The sequence below is a fragment of the Leopardus geoffroyi genome, chromosome D3 (assembly GCF_018350155.1).
Source record: "Leopardus geoffroyi isolate Oge1 chromosome D3, O.geoffroyi_Oge1_pat1.0, whole genome shotgun sequence".
Taxonomy (NCBI): Eukaryota; Metazoa; Chordata; class Mammalia; order Carnivora; family Felidae; genus Leopardus; species Leopardus geoffroyi.
Window position 1 is genome coordinate 74,226,290 of NC_059339.1, and position 20,513 is coordinate 74,246,802.

General features: G+C 38.8%; 1 protein-coding gene across 38 annotated transcripts in view; it reads right to left on the minus strand.

Annotated features, from left to right (window-relative positions):
• Positions 1-20,513, minus strand: part of TCF4 (transcription factor 4) — a 356,138-nt gene that overhangs the window by 221,491 nt on the left and 114,134 nt on the right. For 37 of the 38 annotated variants that reach the window (XM_045456837.1, XM_045456838.1, XM_045456831.1 and 34 more), the window contains 2 exons: positions 14,278-14,339; positions 11,343-11,439 (listed from right to left, as the gene is read on the minus strand). In XM_045456837.1, coding sequence (XP_045312793.1) covers positions 11,343-11,439; positions 14,278-14,339 — 159 coding nt within the window. Of the gene's footprint in view, positions 1-11,342; positions 11,440-14,277; positions 14,340-16,767; positions 16,773-20,513 lie in introns of all 38 variants that reach the window. The other variant, XM_045456840.1, reaches the window with a different exon arrangement.

Consider the following 20,513-nt stretch of genomic DNA (forward strand, 5'->3'; position numbering starts at 1 on the left):
CGAACAGCTAAATGGCCTAGCAAATGCAAAGAGTTTCCCATATGTTCACTTTCCAGTGTTCATGGAGGTCCACTACCTACGCAAACCGACTGCATCTCCACAACCACATTCCACCTGGAGGCACACAGGTAAAGGTAACTTCAGGCGGCCATCTAGCTCTGGACGCTATCAGCAAATCAGAACCAATTTATAAGCAGTTCCTCTAGTGTTTGCAAAGAACATTACCGTGTAGTCACAATTACAGGAATAGGGAGTTCTCTTACTCTGCGAATATTTTAAAGAAGTCACATAGAGGCTTCTTTTTATGCTAGAGCAGGTGTGAACTCAATTCCACTCTAAAACTAGTATCAGCCCAGCTGAGAGAACAGTCGTAAATTTTTATTTCAGAACTAAATGAAACTCATGAGGGTATGGGGCAAAATCTCGTTAACTATTAAAATGCCTTTAAAAGACTGTGGGCAAGGCTGCTTTCTTTTGTTTTATTTCCAATTTGGTGTTCAAACTATATATAGAATGGTGCAGTGAATGAAAATGCAATCACAGAAGTATATCTATTTAGAACATTTTATTTGGAGGTAATGAAAAATTTCAGAGTGCTCTTTCCCCCGACCACATCTCTATGAATTAGGTCAGTAAGTGAAATAAGGAAACCAAGGGTAAAATGAAAAATGGTTTACTTAGATCACCATAAGATTATCAAGCAAACTACTATTTAGTAGGTCGGTATTTTCCCATAACTAGTTACTAGAATGCCTAACAGAGGTTGTCCACAGCTACTTAAGTAGTCGGCCACGATATTTCATCTATTTATGCTCAGTGCATCTCAATTTCCAAATAATATTTGTGAGCCCATCAATAAATAAGGACAAGGGAAACTATGCAATGCAAACACACACACACACACACACACACACACACACACACACACACACACACAAGATAAAGTGTAAGTTTAATCCTGTCAGGAGACCAGGGTTTAAGGCTTCCAAAAATACAGACACTAGGTTCACTTCCAACTACTCCAAAATTTCTGAAGGAGACTGGGTCACTAATAAATTTTCCTCCACAATTTGGTATTGCCCAATTAACTACAATCAGTTATACATAAAGAGTTTCTGCTTGCATCTGAAGCCTTCAGATTTGGCTGCTGAGCTGTTAAGAGTACAGCTTGGTCTGAACAGCCAAGGTGAGGAAAAGGCAAGAGCAATTAGTAACCTAGTAATTGCAGAGAGTGGACCACACCGGTGCCGATAATACTAGAAAACTGTACTGTGTGATCAGAATGCTCTAAAGTTACATTTTTATGTGTCTCTTTCTCTCTCATCTTTTGCTTCTTTTGTCTCTTCTTTCTCCACCAAGTGTTATCAGATATTCCACACTTTGTATTTTCATTCAGCTTTAATATGGCCCATGAAGGGGTGGCATTTAATTAATCACTTCCACATTCTGCCAAAATTCGCTATATGATCCTCGAGTTTGCACACCACTTTTGCCAAACTAGTCAGACCCAATAAACAGAAAAAGCACCTAGATAAAATAAAAGTGTGCAGAATAATAACTTGCAGTAACTGAACTGAAGTGCCTGGTGCTGTTCATATTACTTCACTTAAACACAGAGCAACAACTCAGACGAGAAATTCCATCAGAGCACTAAAGATTGCCCAAGGTCACACAACTGGAGAGTAACAAGCTAGGCGTCAACCCAACGTCCAGCTAGAAACAATCCTTGCTCGGCCTACCATCCTCCACTTCGCCACTATTAGGGCTTTAGCGGGATTTTCAACCTATAAGAAAGCTCACGATGTTTTATTTCAAACAGAAACACTATCATCAGCAATATTTTACACCATATAAAGTGAAGCTTCCTTCCGGTGTTTCCTATTAATAAGCATGTGTCAAGGAATTGAGGAGTGATTAATAAACAATCCTCAGGAAGATGAAAAATGTTTGGGCTGTATCTGTTAAGTGTTTAGGAACAAATTTAATTTAATCCCAATCTATGCTCCATGCATCTTGCAACTGTGGGTCCGGAGGCCTGATTCTGCAAAAGGAAATGAAATGGGATCCACTAAATACCTTTTTCTACTCAAAAATAATACAGAGTTCCTTAGGAAGGACCCAAAAACCCTTTGAAGTAAAGAGAATCAGAGAATAATCACACGCAGAGCGACATTCTATGCCAAGCCTCTCCGGAGAAGAACAAACCCAGGTGGATGAGGACTGTCTCTACCACATTCCTGAGAATGTGGAAGGTCTGTGTAACAGCACCTCCTTGGTGAAAAGCAACCTACCTAGTGGTTGCTCATTATCCAGATGACCTACAATGCAGGCAAAGACATCTTGGCTTGCCGGTAGGCCTCCTCACCCCACCATTCAAATACCATAGCAAGGTATTTTTAGCCATGTGTAAGAACGAAACTTGAGAATATTTAAGTTGGAGGGACAAATGGCTGGAGGCAAGCATCTCACAAGGGGCATATCTGAATTCAACAAAGTTGTCCCCAAAGAGGTACTTATTTTATAGGATTACTGTGTTTGTGAACTGGCTGAAAAAGAAATCTTTCCATTCTGGTCTTGATGTTTACAGGACCGAACATTCTATGCTATCTCTACCTGTTCTTGCCTTCTGTTCCACTCTCTGTAGAAGGTAAAGGCGTCTTAAAGCTGCTAACAGGCAAACCCAAAGTCTATACATTCATCAATTAATTACAGACAAAAGTAAGAGTCCCCAAAGTGTGGCCTTGCAGTGCCATAAGATAACGGTTACAGAGCAGTTAGTTGTCCCAAAGCGTATCACTTCATTGCACTGCTCACAGTGATTCTGGGGTGTGCGGGTAGCACAGGTATTACTATCCTCACAGAAATGAGAAAGGTGGGGATCGATTTATCCAAAGTCCAATCACCAGGAAGTGGAACAGTCAAGACTAAGGCTGTGTTGAGCCCTGGCCTACTCTACTGTTCAGTGATGCCTCTCAACGCTTAACACTGAGTTCCTTTGCTACTGTGGTCCTAATGAAGGTTTTAATGTGAACAGAGAGAATAGGCTTATTTTCATTGATGATCCATATGGCACTCAAGGTAGACATGCAACTTTCACGGACATTATTAGTTCACAGATCCTGTAACTGTACTGACGGTTCTCCTGGAGCCAAGAGGCAAAGAGAGGTTTGAGAAACTCCAAGTGTTTAATACCCCGGGACTCAAGGATCCAGTCAAGAAGCATGTTACCGGTTAATGCTACCACGGGCATATCGTAACTATCAAACTTAATGCGAAATTCCAAGAAGCCATCTTTCTGATGAAAACCTTAGAGAAAAACTTGCATACTCAATAAAAACAACACTGTTGACTTCACGTCCAGCTTTCCTTTGATGACACATGGCCCTTCCCTCTGCCTATTCTCTCACTGGCCTGACTTATGCCATGACTGTGTTTGACAGAGGTGGGAAACTTCGGGCCAAAAGCTGAATCCAACTCTCACCACAATTTCACGCAGTCTTGGTGTGTTAACTAAAATTAAATGTCTTTTGGCTGCACTTAATCCTCCACACTAAAGATCAACAAATACGATTGTCGTACATATGAAAATAAAATAGAGGGTTGTTGTTGTTGTCTTTGCTGCGGGCAAGGGGCACTCTTGTGTGAGTGCTTCACGAGGACGTGGCAGGTTGTTGGAGGTTAAGTACACAAAAGACGGTTTGAGTGGTGTGGGGCAAGGACCTCCCCTCATGGTACTTGTGATGGCATATATGGGACATTGAGGCTCCAGGATGCCAGGCCTGCTCTGAATGGCTGCCACGGGACTAGCAGTGCGCATTGCCAAAGACCACCAAAGGCACCGTGGAAAAGGCTGATGGCTGCAGCTAAGGGTCCACTGCACGGCCAGGGTGCTCTGCACAGAGTGGCAGGAAGTCAAGCCAGAGACCTAAGCGAGAAGGTTCTAGGTGATGCAGACATGGAGAGCGCGGACTCTGGCTGGTCACTATCTCGCACAAAGGATGAGGACAACGAAGGCACAATCAGGCTCTTTCCTGTGGGTGACTCTCACATCTGTGCTTTCTCCACCTTCCTCATTTCGACCACTTTTTTTTTTTAATACTCCACGTCTCTCTGTCCCTTTCTCTAATTTGCTGACCAGCATTCAGACTCGAGACCCATTTTTATATTTTTCTTACTACATGAAAGTTTGAGCCTGGTTCTTCATTGTCCAAACTGTTAAGTTGAAAATCATGCATTTTTCTCTGAGAAGAAATGAAACAAACCCTGTCAATCAACAAGCCTGATATGCACTGGCCAAAGTAGCTGTTGTGTGCCTCCCTACCACCCAAACTCTGAAGCTGGAGATGGCCACTGGATATCGAGGAGCAGGGAATCACATTGTGGGACTCCCTTTTCCCTGCTTCCTGCTGCGTCGAACCCACACTTGACATCTGAAGCTGTGACCGCCATCTTGAGACAATGAGGGAAAGCACAAAAGAATCACCAGACACCTGCCTTGATATCAATGAGCCACAAACTGATTCTAGCAGCAGCTCACCACCAGACTTCTAGTAAAAGAGTAATTCCTCTTAAGCGACCATTAGTCACAGTTTCCATTACTTCTAAGTAAAAGCCTTCTTCCTGATACATACTACTTTTTACTTTTATTTAACTCTAAGATGATTTATTTTCTCTTAGAGTCCGTAACTTTCTATGTAAGAAATCTTCCTCTAGTATTTAGAAGATCTACACTTTCCTGTTGGCTGTCGTTTTCAAGTAACATTTTATGCGATCAGTTCTTCTAAATCTTATAAAGCCTGACTATGAAAATGTTTGATGATCACAGCATTAATTAGAGCATACCATACAGTAAATGGCTGGGTGGAAAGGAAGGCAGACCCATGAAAGGCAAACAGAAAGTTTTATAGAGTGGACAAGTTTTCCTATCTGAAAACTGGAAACACTTAACTTTTTTCAATGGCCTTTCAAAATAAGACTGATATGACTTATTTTTTATAAATAAAATATTTTGTGGTTTGTTTACCGAAACCTGAAATCTACCACCATGTAACATGATCCATTCCCTGACATTAGAATATTCTGGACAGCCAAGGATATAGTACTAGAGAATTAATTTCTGTAAGACTGGCTCTGATTTAGGGTTTTCTTCATGATACAGTGAGACAGATGTAGGATTGATTTTAATTTATGGGCTTTTCATTCAGGATTTAAACCCCATATATGTGATTTCCTGATTTAGCCATGAATAAAACCATTCAACAGTCATTTATGGAGGTCCTACAACTCTATGCCAAGCATTGGTCCATGCATCACACTTCTCTCCTGGTGATATAACTTAATAAGCTATTATTTTATCTTCGATCAATCCAATCCCTTAACTATAGATATGGAATGAACAGGTAGAAAAGAAACATCCATTTGAATCAGGCTTTAAAGAATAACATTTGGAAAACACATCACTAGCAAAGTTACTTGAAGGTATCACAAAATAGAGATGAATGGATTAGAAATAGTGATAAAACATCTCACAAGATAAAATATAGCACAAGGATAAAATGGCATACCTAAAAGATCAATGGACCATTAGATGAGAAAATTACCTCAGAGATCATTTAAAGGTCTGTTCCACCCTCGATTTAAAAATGGGAAAAAACCTGACCTGAGGAGCCACCCACAGTTGCAGCAAAACAGAGAGGAGAAAAGCCAGTTCTTTGGCTCCAAGCCTTAGCTCAAAATCAGGATTAATAATATCACTCGGGAAGACACTTAAAACAGTCTTATTTGTTAATACTTCGGGAAGACATTTTAGGTTAACATATTCAAATAACAAAACTCTGGAACGAAGAAAGCTAACAACAAATGACACCAGAATTAAATGTTTCTTCTCTCAGAAATTGCTTGTTACTACGTTACCAGTCCAATAGATAACAGATGATATCATAGTAAATTCAAGCAAAAAAAAAAAAAAAAAAAAAAAGGTCATTAAAAAAAGAAGACACTGAAAATACACAGACGTCCCTAACTAATGAACTCGCCAACAGCCTGCTATCACCATCAAACTTCAGAACAATTTAGAAGTGAACTAAAATTTCTAGAGCTGCCATCCATATTCACAGTTCCATTTTCATGTAGTTATTAAAATATTATTTGACCTCTGGCACTTTAGGACATCAAACACTTGCCATTGTTGTACAGGTTTTATTTTTTAATCAAATATTTAAATTCCTGCATGGAAAGAAAACATCTGACAAAGAGGCCAAGTTAAATCTTACCCATGTTTTGAAAAAACTATGTTTCTTTGTGGTTATTGTATGTTAAGGTTTTCAAAAACAGTTTTCCTGGTTAGAGCCTCTTCATTTAGGTTTATTTCCAGTTTTACAATGAAAAGAAAAACTCCCTGTATTAGCATCTACTCACATTCACCATTTTACAAGAAGACTGTGCCACTGGCCTCTGCCACTGGGATTTGAAAACACTCACAACACTTCACCTTTATGCTGGGCTAAACTCAGGGTAGTCATAAACACTTTGAAGTAATACAAACCTAAATATTCCTGCTAGGCAAACGGAGCAGTGGAACCGAATTATAATGAGCTAGCAGCTGTCACAATATGACCACAGTAACCAAATCAAAATATCAACCGCTAACCCAGATGAGATTCAAAGGTCATCCTATAAGCCAGCAGCCTTCTTCAGTTCTGCCTGAAACCCCGATCTAATCCTGCAGTAAAATGTTCCACTGAGCTAGTTTAGAAACCAGTGACTCTACAGTGGGAAATTATTTAGGGCACTGGTAGAGTACAGTTACCGTTAGTGGGGCTACAACCAAATACCACAGTAAGGAAACTGAACCATTCACAATGGGACATGTAAAAACACAGCAGCTGATGTTGAACTAAGCTGCACCCAACTGTACAAAAGTATCACTTTTCACATCCTTCAGTTACCAATGCATGTCTATAATCTTACTGGCAACTTGCTCACTCAAACAATCTAGTTTTCAATAAGCCTCTGGAACAATAGAAGGAAAATGCATGCTTAGAGCCTTCCTTGGATCAAAAAGTTAGAGCTAGAAAATATATTGTTTTCCCATTGTAAAAACATTTGGACAATTATTTGCAAAAGTTTAACGTTTGCAAAAAAAAAACAAACAGGGTCAGAAATGTTAAAAAAAAATCCACACTCTTTGCATATAGCTCTTGTTGGGATTTTCAGACTTTTCCAGAGCATATAATCCTCCTAAAAACACAAACCTCAGACCCATGGCCCTTCTGTCCTTTCAGCATATTCTGAAAGCTATTCACTGATCCCCTATAAAGGTTTAATCAAACTGTTTAAAAACTTCAGCGAACAAGTTTCCAGTAGATCAAGTGTACATTATTGCCATTAATAATCATAAGTCGTCACAAAGAAAAAGTGATTTGTTGCTTCCAGACACGAAACAGGACAGGGCATTTCAAACAAGTAAAAATGCAAACCAGCTTGCTCGTCTCCACCCAAAGAAAGCAATGAGTGAGGATTCTGGAAATGTCAGGTACACAGATATCATATCACTATGTTGTACACCTGAAACTGATACAACGTCATATGTCAATTATACCTCAATAAAAATATAAACAACATTTAAAAAAAAAAGAGAGTGCATATATGAACTGGTCAGTGCAGGCAGTCAGCTAGACGACTCAATGCTATCGTCTCTCAACTCCTCCGGACTCCCCCACACAAAAAGGAAAACAAAAAGTCATGCACGGTTATTTAAAAAAAAAATTAGGGGCTGGCTTTTTTGTTTATTTTAGCTATGTTTTCCTTTAAAGGATTTACACAATATCAACTTCCAAACTTTGTATGGCAACTGTGATTACACACAGTAATGGAAGAAGTGGTGTAGCCTTAAAAACCAAGTAGTGTCATTAATTCCAACAGAATAGGCGTGGGGGGGGGGGCACACATGTGTGCACAAACCCATGCTTGCACGCAAGTACACTTGCATTCATTTGTCCATTTTTACTTCAGGGATTCACAAACTATCAAATAGGGTATTACATTCAGATATGCAGGCTTGTTTCTAAAAGAATAAATTAATGAAGATAGTCTTTTAAACTCTTATAAATGACATACCATTTTGGAAAAAATCAAAATGCATAAATACATTGAGTTTTGGTGTTTTGGTGCCAAACATAAGTATTTATATCACAAAAAGTGCAATGTTTATGCAAAACCATTCATGTGAAATCAAAAAGTTCGGAGTTATAATAAAGGGTTTTATTACCGTAAGAGTTTAGGAGCAAATGTTAGCAATGCCTGTATGGTTTCTCCAAAATAGTGTATTGCCATAAAGGACAAAATATATAACAATGATGCACTCCCAAAAGGAGAGAGCAGTTCATTACTTTTTCCTTTCCTTGCAAGAAAATAAAACCTCTCTAAGTGAACAGTTTATTTAAAAAAAAAAAAAAAATCGGGTCATCTGCAGTTAATAACTCTTTCCCGTAAAATTAGTGTCACTTGTTTCTGTAGCAGACGCCTAATTCAGTCACAGGCTTGATTGATTTGACAACACAGAATCCGGTCCAATATAAAGTGGTTGATTTATTTCTTATGCTATAGCTTTTACCCTAATTGTGACATCATAGCAGAATCAAGTCTTTAACGTGTAAAGAAATCCTTTGTAGTTTTACTGAAAACTAAAGATTCTGAAAGCAGGTATTGACTGTAGTCAAAAACTCACAATGAAGTCTAACACCTGCTTTTGGAAGAATGAAAACTTGCACCAGGATCATGACACAGAATATGGATTTGGACACAAAGAGCAGTTCAGATCATACCATGTACTCTGTGAGTTCAAATTCGTGGCCACACTAATAGATCTTCCTTGATCTCCGCCTCCATTTGTAAACTGGCTGTCTTTAATTTCTCGAAAACAACCCATCTTCTCTTTGTAAAAGTGCCGCATAACATCTCAAAGTGGTCTTATTTTAAATAAACAGTGGCTTGGGCAAAAATCAATGAGAAGCTTTGTTCCCCTAATCTAGCCCCGAGATAGACAAGCCAATCAAGAAGGCATTTGGGATGTGAGAAATTACAGGGGTGGGAAGAGTTCGTGAAGCATCATGGGCAGTTCTCTAAAAATATTTTTAAATTCTTTTCCAAACTAAAAATGCAAGGTATTTCATAGTTGTTTCAATGTCTTGTTTCCCTTTTCTGCAGACTGCGCCATGCCCTCTCGCTCTGAGGGCGACTTTCCTGACCCCAGTCTGACACTGCCCCGTTAATGTCAGATAAACCATTTAGCCCCAGCACAATTCTATTCTGTGCAAAAATCTGCTTGAGGTGGAAAATGTAGCAGTTTGTAAACAATAAAGAGCCATGTTTCAGACCAGACAGCTTATCTAACAGAGAAGTCCTTTCATGGGGAACAGTGGGTGGGAGCCTCCCGGACATAGTAGCATTTCCTATCACAATGCAGGAGACTGTCTTGGCCTCCATATTTAAGAGTTTAATGGGAAGGAGGGCAGACGGGATAAAAGAACACAGCTGACATGGACTTTCAGCTTAAACAACAACTAAGTGAAAAGAGTCAGCTCTCACTGCTCTAGCTCCAGACTCTCAGCCCACTTATATTTTAAATACCATTTGGATTGAAAAACAAATTTGGCTGGTAAAACAGTTGCCCATGAGGCAAGAGATGAACAAGAAACAAATATTTAATATCCTTGTATTGCTTGGTGTATTCCGTGATACTAATTTATCAAGTTCTTCCTTAAGAAACCCTTTTTTCACGGACAGAACATAAACTTCTAAATATGAGTAGTAATTTATTTGTCCTATTTTACTTTCACTCATCAGAAAATAGTTTTAGAAACTTCTCAGGGAGTTCTTTAATGTGCCCTTTAAGTACTCCTTCCCAAGATTATTTTCAAGTTAATCTTTTATTCTGTGTTGTCAAATTGAATGAGGATAACTGGAGAAGCAAGGTGTTAGAATTTAATGTTAGTGCTACTGTCACTAAAGAGTCTAAAGCTGTTCTTTAAAATCTAGGTTGGCAAATATATCTAGTCTTCTGTATCTCCATATCCTGCACCTCCGTATCAACAATTGATAAAAACCAGGATGCTTGCTTTAGCTACAAAATTAAAACGTAAATATGAAACTTACCATTTTAAAGTAAAAGGGAACACAAATATAATAACAGCCTTAGGATCTCACACAACTTCATGGTTCTCAAAGTTGGCATGATACTTAAAGGCACAAGCATATGATATTACCCATTTAAAATAGGTTGCTAGTATTTCTCTGCTTTGTCTACTTTATGTCAAATATTTGAAATTCCTTTAGATGGATTTGATGGTGACTTTTGAAAAAAATGAGCTTCAAGGACTATCTATATATTAAATAACAAGTATAGCTTCCAAGGCTTAAAAATAGGGACATTCTTCAGAAGCATTTGCAATTATGGTTTGAGAATGATACAATTATGGCTGTGTGTTTTTCTTGGAGGATGGCCCAACGCCTTGTGCCAAGAAATTTAATTTCATTTATTGATGGATTTGCAATAGAATTTGACCATGGTGAGATTTACTAACATTGTTAAAAACTCACATTTACTAGGGCAAAGATCATTGTTTCACACAAAACTGAAGCAACCAGCTATTGCCCACTGCTCAGGTTACTACTGTTAAAACACACATCCCCACAGGGTAAACAAAACAGAGAAGTATGCTAAGGACACCAGTATGAGGGCATGCTGGAAACTCACAAACTATCTCAAGTGTATCTTGCTTCCAGTGAAGGACAATACAATCTGCCTAGACCATCAGCACTAAAAAGCTCACACCTCACTAAATACACAACCAGATTTCCTAATTCAGCTTGAATTCACTACTCTGATTTAAGCGCTCTAAACCTATTATTAAAGGGGTTACCGTAACCCCTTTAGTAACAATTCACAGATGAATTGTTATATACTGACTATATATCATTGCCAATGGACAGGCCCAAAGATATTTTCATTTTAAATATTCACCACTTTGACTCTGTCAACCTTAAATCAGAAAACAAGTATTGCAACATTGAAATTGGAATTCATGCTCTTCTACCTAAGGAAGACAATCCCCACAGCGATTCAGTATCACTGAAATCCTGTGATTCCACCTGGTTATAAAACGTAGTCCTTTAACCAAGCATAAACTGTCAGTATTTTTCTGCAATTTACAATTACTAGAGTGAACTGGCTACAGATCCCAGTTCCTAAAAACAGAACCTCTGTCTAGACTGTATTCTCCCCTTTCTATGGTAAAATACAAGCATTCAAAAAGTGCAGGTCAATTTAAAATTAGTCTTACTTTGTATTCTGGAATTGACAAAAGGTGGAGAGAGATTGTCATGTGACCCAAGGTCCCTGCTGGTCATGTGGTCATAGGGTGTCCCATCTCCATAGTTCTGTAAATAAAACAACATCCTAAGTTTTCATCCTGCATGAAGAAATCAGCATATAAACACCCCCTATCGACACCTCTGTGACCCAAAGACACTGAAGTCCACATTTCCAGTTACATTCCCACTCATTATAAGGAACCTCCATCTTCACAGGTCCAGTGGGTAAGAGAGGCTCTATAGGCTGCAGATTTCAAGTTTTCCTCATAACAGCTATGAAATCTTAGAAATAATAATAGTAATAGAAACAACGGGATGAAGTTGTTGACATGATTAAGTGAAATAATGTATGTATAACACCTGACATGGATAAAGTACACTGCAAATATTAAAATTATTATTTTAGTAAGCCCACATTATTAAAAAAAAAAAAACAAGCAAGACTGTGCTATCAGGGAAAATTACCCATAGCCTATAATGAATTATAGAAGTACAGCCTTTTAAACAACATTCGCTTTTACAGTATTGAAATTTCAATGTTTTGTTATAGCTGTTATTATAGTTGTAAGAGAATTGGATCATTCCACAAGTAATTAACATGAAAGAATGTTAAAATTACTACAGCAGGACTGTGAATGAACATCGAAACTTTAGCATAAATTAGTACTTCTGCATTCGGACAAAGTATGCCACAAAAAAGTTTTAAAAGCAGACATTAATTTTTGGCAAGAATTTGTCATTATGATGATTATCTCATTGTTTTGATGGAATTTAAAATTAAAATAATGGTTTTAAACTGCCCAGTCACTTATTAATGGAGGAATTGGTAACATACAGGAAAAGTAAAAATCATCTATATTGTAGGGTTCACATTTCTGACTAAGGTGCATAAAGTAACCAAAAAGGAAAAAAAAAAAAAAAAGGGTCGATCTGCTCAGCTGGTTGTACCTCCCACAAAGACCAAGTCAAATTTACTCAGAGGTGTCAGTTGCCATGTTAGCCAAAGGGCAGAATCTGTCCACACAAAGAAAGACAGATACTGTCTGTACACCACTTCCCTAGAAAATAACTGGAACCTGTAAGGTTCCAAATAATCCTGTTTTTAATCACCTTCCCTCATTTAGAAAAATTAACTTGAATGATATTGTAATCTCATGCTGCCAATATATCAGTGTATAAAAAGATGTCACATTTTAAATGCCTAGCATGGGTTTTACACTCCAGGCACTGTATTATACTGATTTTTATTTATTAAGTGTCCTCATCCCAAACAGTGCACTAAAAGCTTAATATACACTATCTAATTTAAACCTCAGCATAGTGCCTCAAGGTAGCTGATAATATCACCACTTTAAGAGAGAACACAGACTTAGCATGGGTCGGTACGAATCAGCGACAGAAATCTGCCGCATGCAAACTCCCTAAATTTAGAAAAATATAAACTACAAAATATTGATTGAAAATTATTCACCAAAATGTTCCCTGAAAAACAATGTCAGGACAGTCACCGCAAACCAAAAAAAAAAAAAAAAAAAAGTCAGGATGATACTAAGGGACCTTGTTCTCAGAAGAACAATCAAAAGTACCATGTGTGTTAAAGTGAGAAATCATAAGAAACCCTGTGTGAATAAGCTAAACAACGGGGGGGAAATTCTGTCATCTCCTACACTTGCTGTCAAGGGGAATGGATTTATTTCTGCAAGTGCAGGCTGTAACGTGAGGAGGAGGAAAGATTTCCTCAACCCATCCATATAATGCATTAGGATATCAAACCCGACAGCTGGTGCGATGGCTCAACAAAGTTAGAGCTTGGAGACCCTGCTGCACCACAAAGACCACAGTGAGAACCACAAGGTCAAAAGACAGGTGGAAACGGACAACAGTGGCTTGCTGAAATGTCTTTATTGTGACAGCCTGATCACCTTCCCTGCCTCTTATGCCAAAATAGAAACCCCTCCCCACCTCAAATTTACGTGAATACTTTCAGCAAAATGTTCCCTCCCTGCAGAATGCTTCATTTATACAGCTGGCTGGGGGAGGGACACGTGTTTGTTTGACTATGTGCTCTCAGTCTATTTTTAATTTGGGGTATTTATATGCATATTAGAAAAGCTGACATGGATTTTAGAGGGCCTAGCAATGATTCCATTAAAAACAGATTATACATAAAATCATATATATTTAAGTGGGAAGGAACATAAAAGATCCTCTGCTTTTACTTTTTTCATTTCACAAATTCGAAAAACGAGGACCGAAGAAGTAAAATGACATGCCCAAGGTCACACACACACAAAACTACACATCGCCTACTCCCACCTACACATACCCCAGTCCCACCCCATTCCATGCTCTTCCCATTACACCCAAACTGACAACGAAGGCATGAGAGTAAACCATGAAAAAGAGTAGTAAACATCTGAAACCAAGTAAATGAATGAACCCAACTGGTACATTTCATGCTTACAAAGTGAAATCAACTCTGATTTGTTCTGTAGATAATACTGGTCAGACAGAACTTCATACTATGTCTTCAGAATTATTCTCTAGTCTATTTATACCAACACATTACTAGGGATACTATGATTTTTTTTCTTTTCCCCAAGTTGTACCATCTACAACAAATAACTTTCTGTAATACTGGATCAATAACTGGCAAAGTAAGGGCAAATATTTAATGAAGGATTTTTCTTCTGGTTCACAGAAGTGGAACAGGTGTCAAATTCAATAACAGCATCCAATAAGAGAATGAGAGGAAAAAATTGCAAACACAAGCTGATCCTCATTAAACTTAGTATGCATATATGTATCTGTGCAGTTGTGTGTGAGAGAGAGAAACTCACCTTCAGTTTGTCAATTTACATATGCGGCATGTCTGGTTGTGGGAAAAAGATTAGATATACTTACCCTGGACGGGCTTGGATGTCCTCCGCTCCCCCAGGACCCTGAGCTACTTCTGTCTTCTACATCTAGGGACAAGAGAAAAGTTCTTTAGGCTTTCTTGCAATAATTCTTTCTTTTTGTACATGCACTTTTAAATTAATGTTTCAAATTAATCTCCTGTTGCCTTTAATTAAGAATCAGGCACGGGGCTACCACGATGATAGTGGCTTCTGACCCATCTACTTAAATTAACTCATTTAAATTCACAGCAGAAATGAACTGGACCCTCAGGAACCAGAGGTATGAACATCAAAATTACTTCCATCCTTCAGTGTTTCCTAGCCTCAACTTTTATAGACATGAAACTGCACTTAAAGTTTTAGAAGATCTTTTGGAAAAAATAAGTTCAAAAATACACAAATACAACCTTAATGGGTATTTCAAAAAGCCAGTTAAGGCAAATATTCATACTAACATTAGCAGCCTCTGTGCCATCATGCTCTTGGATACCTGTTTGCTCTCTAGTCAAGGTTTATTACACCAGACAACAGACATGGAACAAAATACATACAAGGCAGAGAAGGATTCGGTGGTCTGTTACCACCAGTACACTACAAGGTGACTAGAATTCGATTTTTTTTAAATGTTTTAAGTAAAAACAACACCGTCTCCATATTTTAATTATTTTAATAGACTTACCACTTGACTACAATCCTTAATCTGGGTACTGAGATATAAAAATTAATGTTGTTAAAGCCATTTTTTATCTTGCCAAGTGATAGTGAAGAGACCTCGATGAACTACCAGAAAGTTGAATTTTTCTGAACTCTGTACCAGCAGAGTTCTAATGCTGACCAGATTACTACATGCTCGGTCAGTGCTTCTAGCGGCGAATACTCAGGATGATGAGTGTAACAGCTAAGTTATCATATTAATTGCTTAAAACATAAAAGTGTTTTAAAGATCAGTCACTCTATATATAGCAATGGCTTTGATATTGATGATGAAAGGTCTTTATAAGTATACAAAGTTTCACTGTTCTATTATTTGGATCATGGTTGATAACAGACAGCCATCACAAGCTTCCTCTGACACAACTGGAGGAGGAGGTCTGAAACTCTGGTTCAGGAGACATAATCCCATTTATTGTGTTTCCTAACATTTCAGTGATACTGTTTATTTTCCTAATGCACTACTGTTATTCCTTTATTACTGCTATTTCATTACCAGCAAAAGAAATCATAGTATAATTAAAACTAATTTATTCTGGGGTACACTGGAGTACACAGTGTTTTAGAATATCTTAAGAGATGGCACAGAACAACAAAAACCAACTTACTATTAGCACTAAACTTGAATCCTTGGGGTGCCCGGGGGGCTTAGTCAATTAAGCATCTGATGCTTGATTTCGGCTCAAGTCATGATCTCACAGTTCGTGAGTTCGAGACCCACGTCAGGCTCTGCGCTGACAGTGCAGAGCCTGCTTGGGATTCTCTCTCTGTCCATCCCCCACTGCACACTCAAGAAATAAATAAATAAATAAACTTGAATTCTTTCTCTTTTTTTTTTTTTAATATTTCTGTTCCCTTTGTTGGTGCTTCAGAAGATAATGCACCGGCAAACACATGCACCCCGTGGACAGTGAAATTCCGTGACCGTGAGCTTTAAGGAATATCAAGAAAGCTCTGGGAAGTGCATCCATTCTGGAGAGAAGGTGCAACACTTTCCCCAAGCCTGCTATTGTAACAACTCCACTCCTGGCCTATGGGTAGACTGAACTGAAATACTTGAAGAAGTGACTTAAAACCCTCTGGATTTGGGAGTTTTTGCAAGCCTCTATGGCTCCCTTCATCCTTAACCAAAATCAAATACGTTCAACAACAAAAGGTATAAACGACAAAAATCTCTCGACCAGTGCAGACTTTCAGAAGTCCCGCGTGTCTTCACTTCCTTTTCACCTGAAACAGCCAGACCAGATTCATTTGAGAGATTTTGTCCTCTTGTATTTGGCCAAAACATAATGAAGGCACAGAGTTGAATCCCTACATTCTGTAAGATTTCATATCGTTTGGACCCATTTTGTCTTTGTAATTCTCAAGGAAAAATTTAAACACAAAAAGCTGGCAAAGACAAGGAGGAAAGGGGAACGATTCCCCACCAGGGCGATTTTGGCCCCCAGAAGGCATTTGGCAGTGTCTGGAGCCATTTTTGGTTGTCACAACTTGGGGCGGGGAAAGGGGTGGAGGGGCAGTGCTACTGTCTTCAGTGGGTAGAGACCAGGCATGCTGCTAAACGCCCTATAAATGTTAGAATAGAATTCCCACAACAAAAAATGCTCCGTCCCCAAGTCTCAACTGCGTCTAGAATGAGAAGACAGACCTGTGCTGAGGGAAAATTACATTAAAGAGCAAAAAGGAAGAATCGAGTTGGGAGAAAAGATGTACTAGAATTTAACTTATAGTTTAGCACGAACTGTTCCTAAATACACAGTGGCTTATGCCTTTTAACCCAAACTTGAGCTGGAGCGTTTCAGGAGACCTTCACAAACATCTTCTGTCCACAGAACAAAGGGAAAATGATGGTCAACCAGACAGCCTGCTAATTAGCGGGCAGATAAAACACATCAAAACTTGAGTATTCCCAACTGGGCAATTTCAAAAGCGAGCAATCCACTAATTAAAAATGCTGGAAGTCTAGCTTTTTCAAAACAGGTTAAATACTGGCTGGGTTCCTTCGCAAATAGATTCCCAACCAATCAGATCTGACTGCTCTTTTCCCATCCCTTCTCCTTTCTATCTTTCTCATTTCCTGACCTCACACTGCTCCACCTTCCTTTCTGCTTCCTCCCTTTCACTGATCTCTTTTAAACAGGCTTTTCTCCACCCCTTGGCCTCCTGCTAGATCTAAAAGATAAGGGCCAATCTCTAGCTCTCCCAAACCTAATAGAACAATTATATGATCTCTGATATACTTTTTTCTTTGAAGAAAAAAAAAAAAGAAAAAGAAAAAAAAATACCCGTATGACTGGTGCTCATTTATCCAGAGCAAGAAGCCACAGAAGCAAGAGCACTGATATCTGTGACTCATAATGAATGTAAACATGTTGCTTTTAAGTCATTCGTTTCCATCGTCCCTCCCACTGAGCCTCATCAGGCCTGCCAGTTAGTGAGCATTTCCTCAACAGCTACCCCAGTACAACTCCGAGGGCATCTAAGGACAGCCTACCTCTGAATCACCTGGTATGTTAATTGCAAAATCAGCATCTTGGGGCCCACTGCTGACCTACTGAGTCTGGATCTCCCGAGAACACGGTGTTTTTAACAAGGTCCCCAAGTCATGTTCATGTGCACCGCAGTTTGAGAACCACCAGCCTGCCTTATCGGGAACACAAGAGCAGAGGCACCACCACCCCTTGCCTCTCTCACTTCGTATCTTACAATTCCTGCCGAGGGTGCCAGATTCAACAGCGTTCAATACACAGGCCCATCACATCTGTATCCAGACGCATTTGCATTTTGCCCTGACTCACTTTTTAGTAAACCTGCATGTGTCCTACCATTGGTCATTCCTTAATGCCTGCAGGTATACACAGGCACTGCACGCACTTCTGTGCCTCCATGTTTTTGTACCTGCTATTTATTCCCTCTACTTGAACTGTTCCATCTCTCAAAATATAATAGCAGCTAACATTTAGTGAGCTTAAATATACGTCTGACACTGTGCTAAGCACGTCAATGCACTAACAGAACCACCATTTCATACATGAAAACACTGAGGCTTCGACGGAATAGGAAGGTCTCCCAAGCATGCAGCACACACAGGTGTTGTCAACGCCAAAGCCAGGGTGTACTCTTTTCCGCCACTGTAAATGCCTCCCTGAAAGAACGTCATTTCTTTCCATGACCATCTTGAATGTTACTTCTCAAATGTCTCCCTAGGCAGAGTGAAAACATTTGGGAGTTTATGCCTATTCTTGGGTCCACAAAAGATTACAGAATTATATACAACACAAATATGTAAGAGTAAATATTTGAAGAAATCAAGAGACTGGAAAATAAAAATAGGGGAATAATAAATCCAGAAATATGATAAGCTTATCAAAACGTACACTGTGATGGACTGGATATTTGTTAGAAACGGGTCAAAATTCTACACGAAAAACAAAAGGGGAACAAGATTCACAATGAGTATGGGATAAAAGCACACAAACAGTTCAGGAAATTTATTAAAGCAACGTAGTAACAAATGAAAAACTGCCTGGGATGGAGGCTGTCTGAACATTTAGTTCCCGCCTCTCCCTTGTCCGACCATCACTCTCCATCCAAGATGGGAATAAAGAATAGAAACACAACAACCTGGGCAGCGGAAGGGAAAGGAAAACAGCAAGTGGATGGCAGAAATTATTCTTCCAAAAGACTAATATGGGTTCCACTGTTCCAGACATCTCTAATTTATTTTACCCTAAATAAGGTCACACTTGGTAATTTCTACGGGATTGACAGTGGTTTAGGAGGCAACCTGACAATCCACAAAATTTCATTCTGTTAGAGTAGTTCTGCATAAGCCCCTCAGACACTTCAGCATCAAAACACGAAAGCAAAGATTGGGCAGAACTAGGGCCAGAGACTCCATTTTGAAAAAAAACACACAGATAATTTTTAATTTCTATGATTCCCCATCCATATTCATTAAACTTATGATCTGAATCCTCAAATCTCTACTTTATGTGCAAGATCGAAACTATCAGATAGACTGGGAAAATCTCAGAAAACACAGCTCTGGGAGTTGGAAGAGAGACTCAGATTTTACCAACCACCCTGCATTAGCCAGCTCACTGGTCTGACCCAGTCACTGGCCTCTCTGAACTCACTTTTGTCAACTATAAGTGGGTTTGAGTTCCATTCTTGAAAATAGAGAAGGCTAGTATATTTGGACAACTCTCCCACAAGAAACTAAAAATGATGGGTAAATTTTTAAAAATCTTCTTTAAAATGCTAATAAACTGACAAGATAATAAGGAATTATCAAGTCAAAATCAAAGTGAAAGCTAGAACCCAGGAAGGAAAAGAAGACATTTTTACCCTAAGGACATCTGCTAACCTAGAAAATTGAATAGCCTCTTAGGTCAAGGAAAACAAACAAAAACCCAGGACCCATCCAAAGTAGGTATCTAACAGGAGATAACAGGGATAATAGGATTTCCAATCTCAAGGAGTTATTGTTAAAGTAAAGTAAATAACTTAATTAATATTGGTTAAACACTTAGGGGAATACTTACCCCATAGCAAATTCTCAGTAACCAACACCTACCCATGAGAGCATAACTTAACAGTATGCTCCAAAATCTAAGATAATCAAACCACGTAAATCGGTAAAATTGTGATTTATTCAAAGAAATAACTCTTAGTTCTGCTAAACTAAGTTATTTCTTATAACTCTTAGTTCTGCTAAACAGGTCAGAGACTTTCAAACATTCTCTTGGATTTTAGAAACAGCCAAGATGTTTAGAGTAAACAAATCCCACCTTCTTTATAAACCTCTACAGCAAAATCACAGTAAGAATTCAGTACATGTCAGATTTGTTTAGTGACTTAATTTACCTTCAGAATATCCCCTTCATATCTCACGACTGCAACATACGTTTGTGTTCTGTATAAATGATATGCTGTCAAAAGTTATGTATGCTGACCTGAGACCCAACCTAAGAACACAGACTAAATGGTATATAGGTTTATCCTCGACTTGAAATAAACAACTGTTAGTTACCTACCTCTGTTGATTTGGGATAATTAGAGTTGTATATTGGTCCTTTCCGCACTTAGAGCCCAGATCATGCCAAGTGCCCAAGGCCCTAGAGTTTCATGAAGTCAGAAAACAACTAAAGTGGTTTTTCTGAGTTGCTTTAAAAGTCTACGAGTTACGACTCTTGGAGAAATACATTGATTCCCTGATGAAAGCTTCTATACATTCAGAATGCATTGGGAGTTTGTTCTTGAGGGAAACAAAATCACTCCGAAACATGTTGAGGTCTATACTGTCTCAAATCCTTCGCTCTACAACAACAGACACCATTAAATATCCTCCACACCATCATGGAGACTCACAGACTGGGTACATCTGTGGCTCCTACTAATTTCCTAGTCCAGGAAGAACCCTTGGCTGAGCCCTCCACACAAACTGAGATGGCATATGCTCTCCATCAGTGCCAGATGAATTTAGAGTTCAAAATATTTCATCAGCAAAGAGCGTGTTAAGGATGT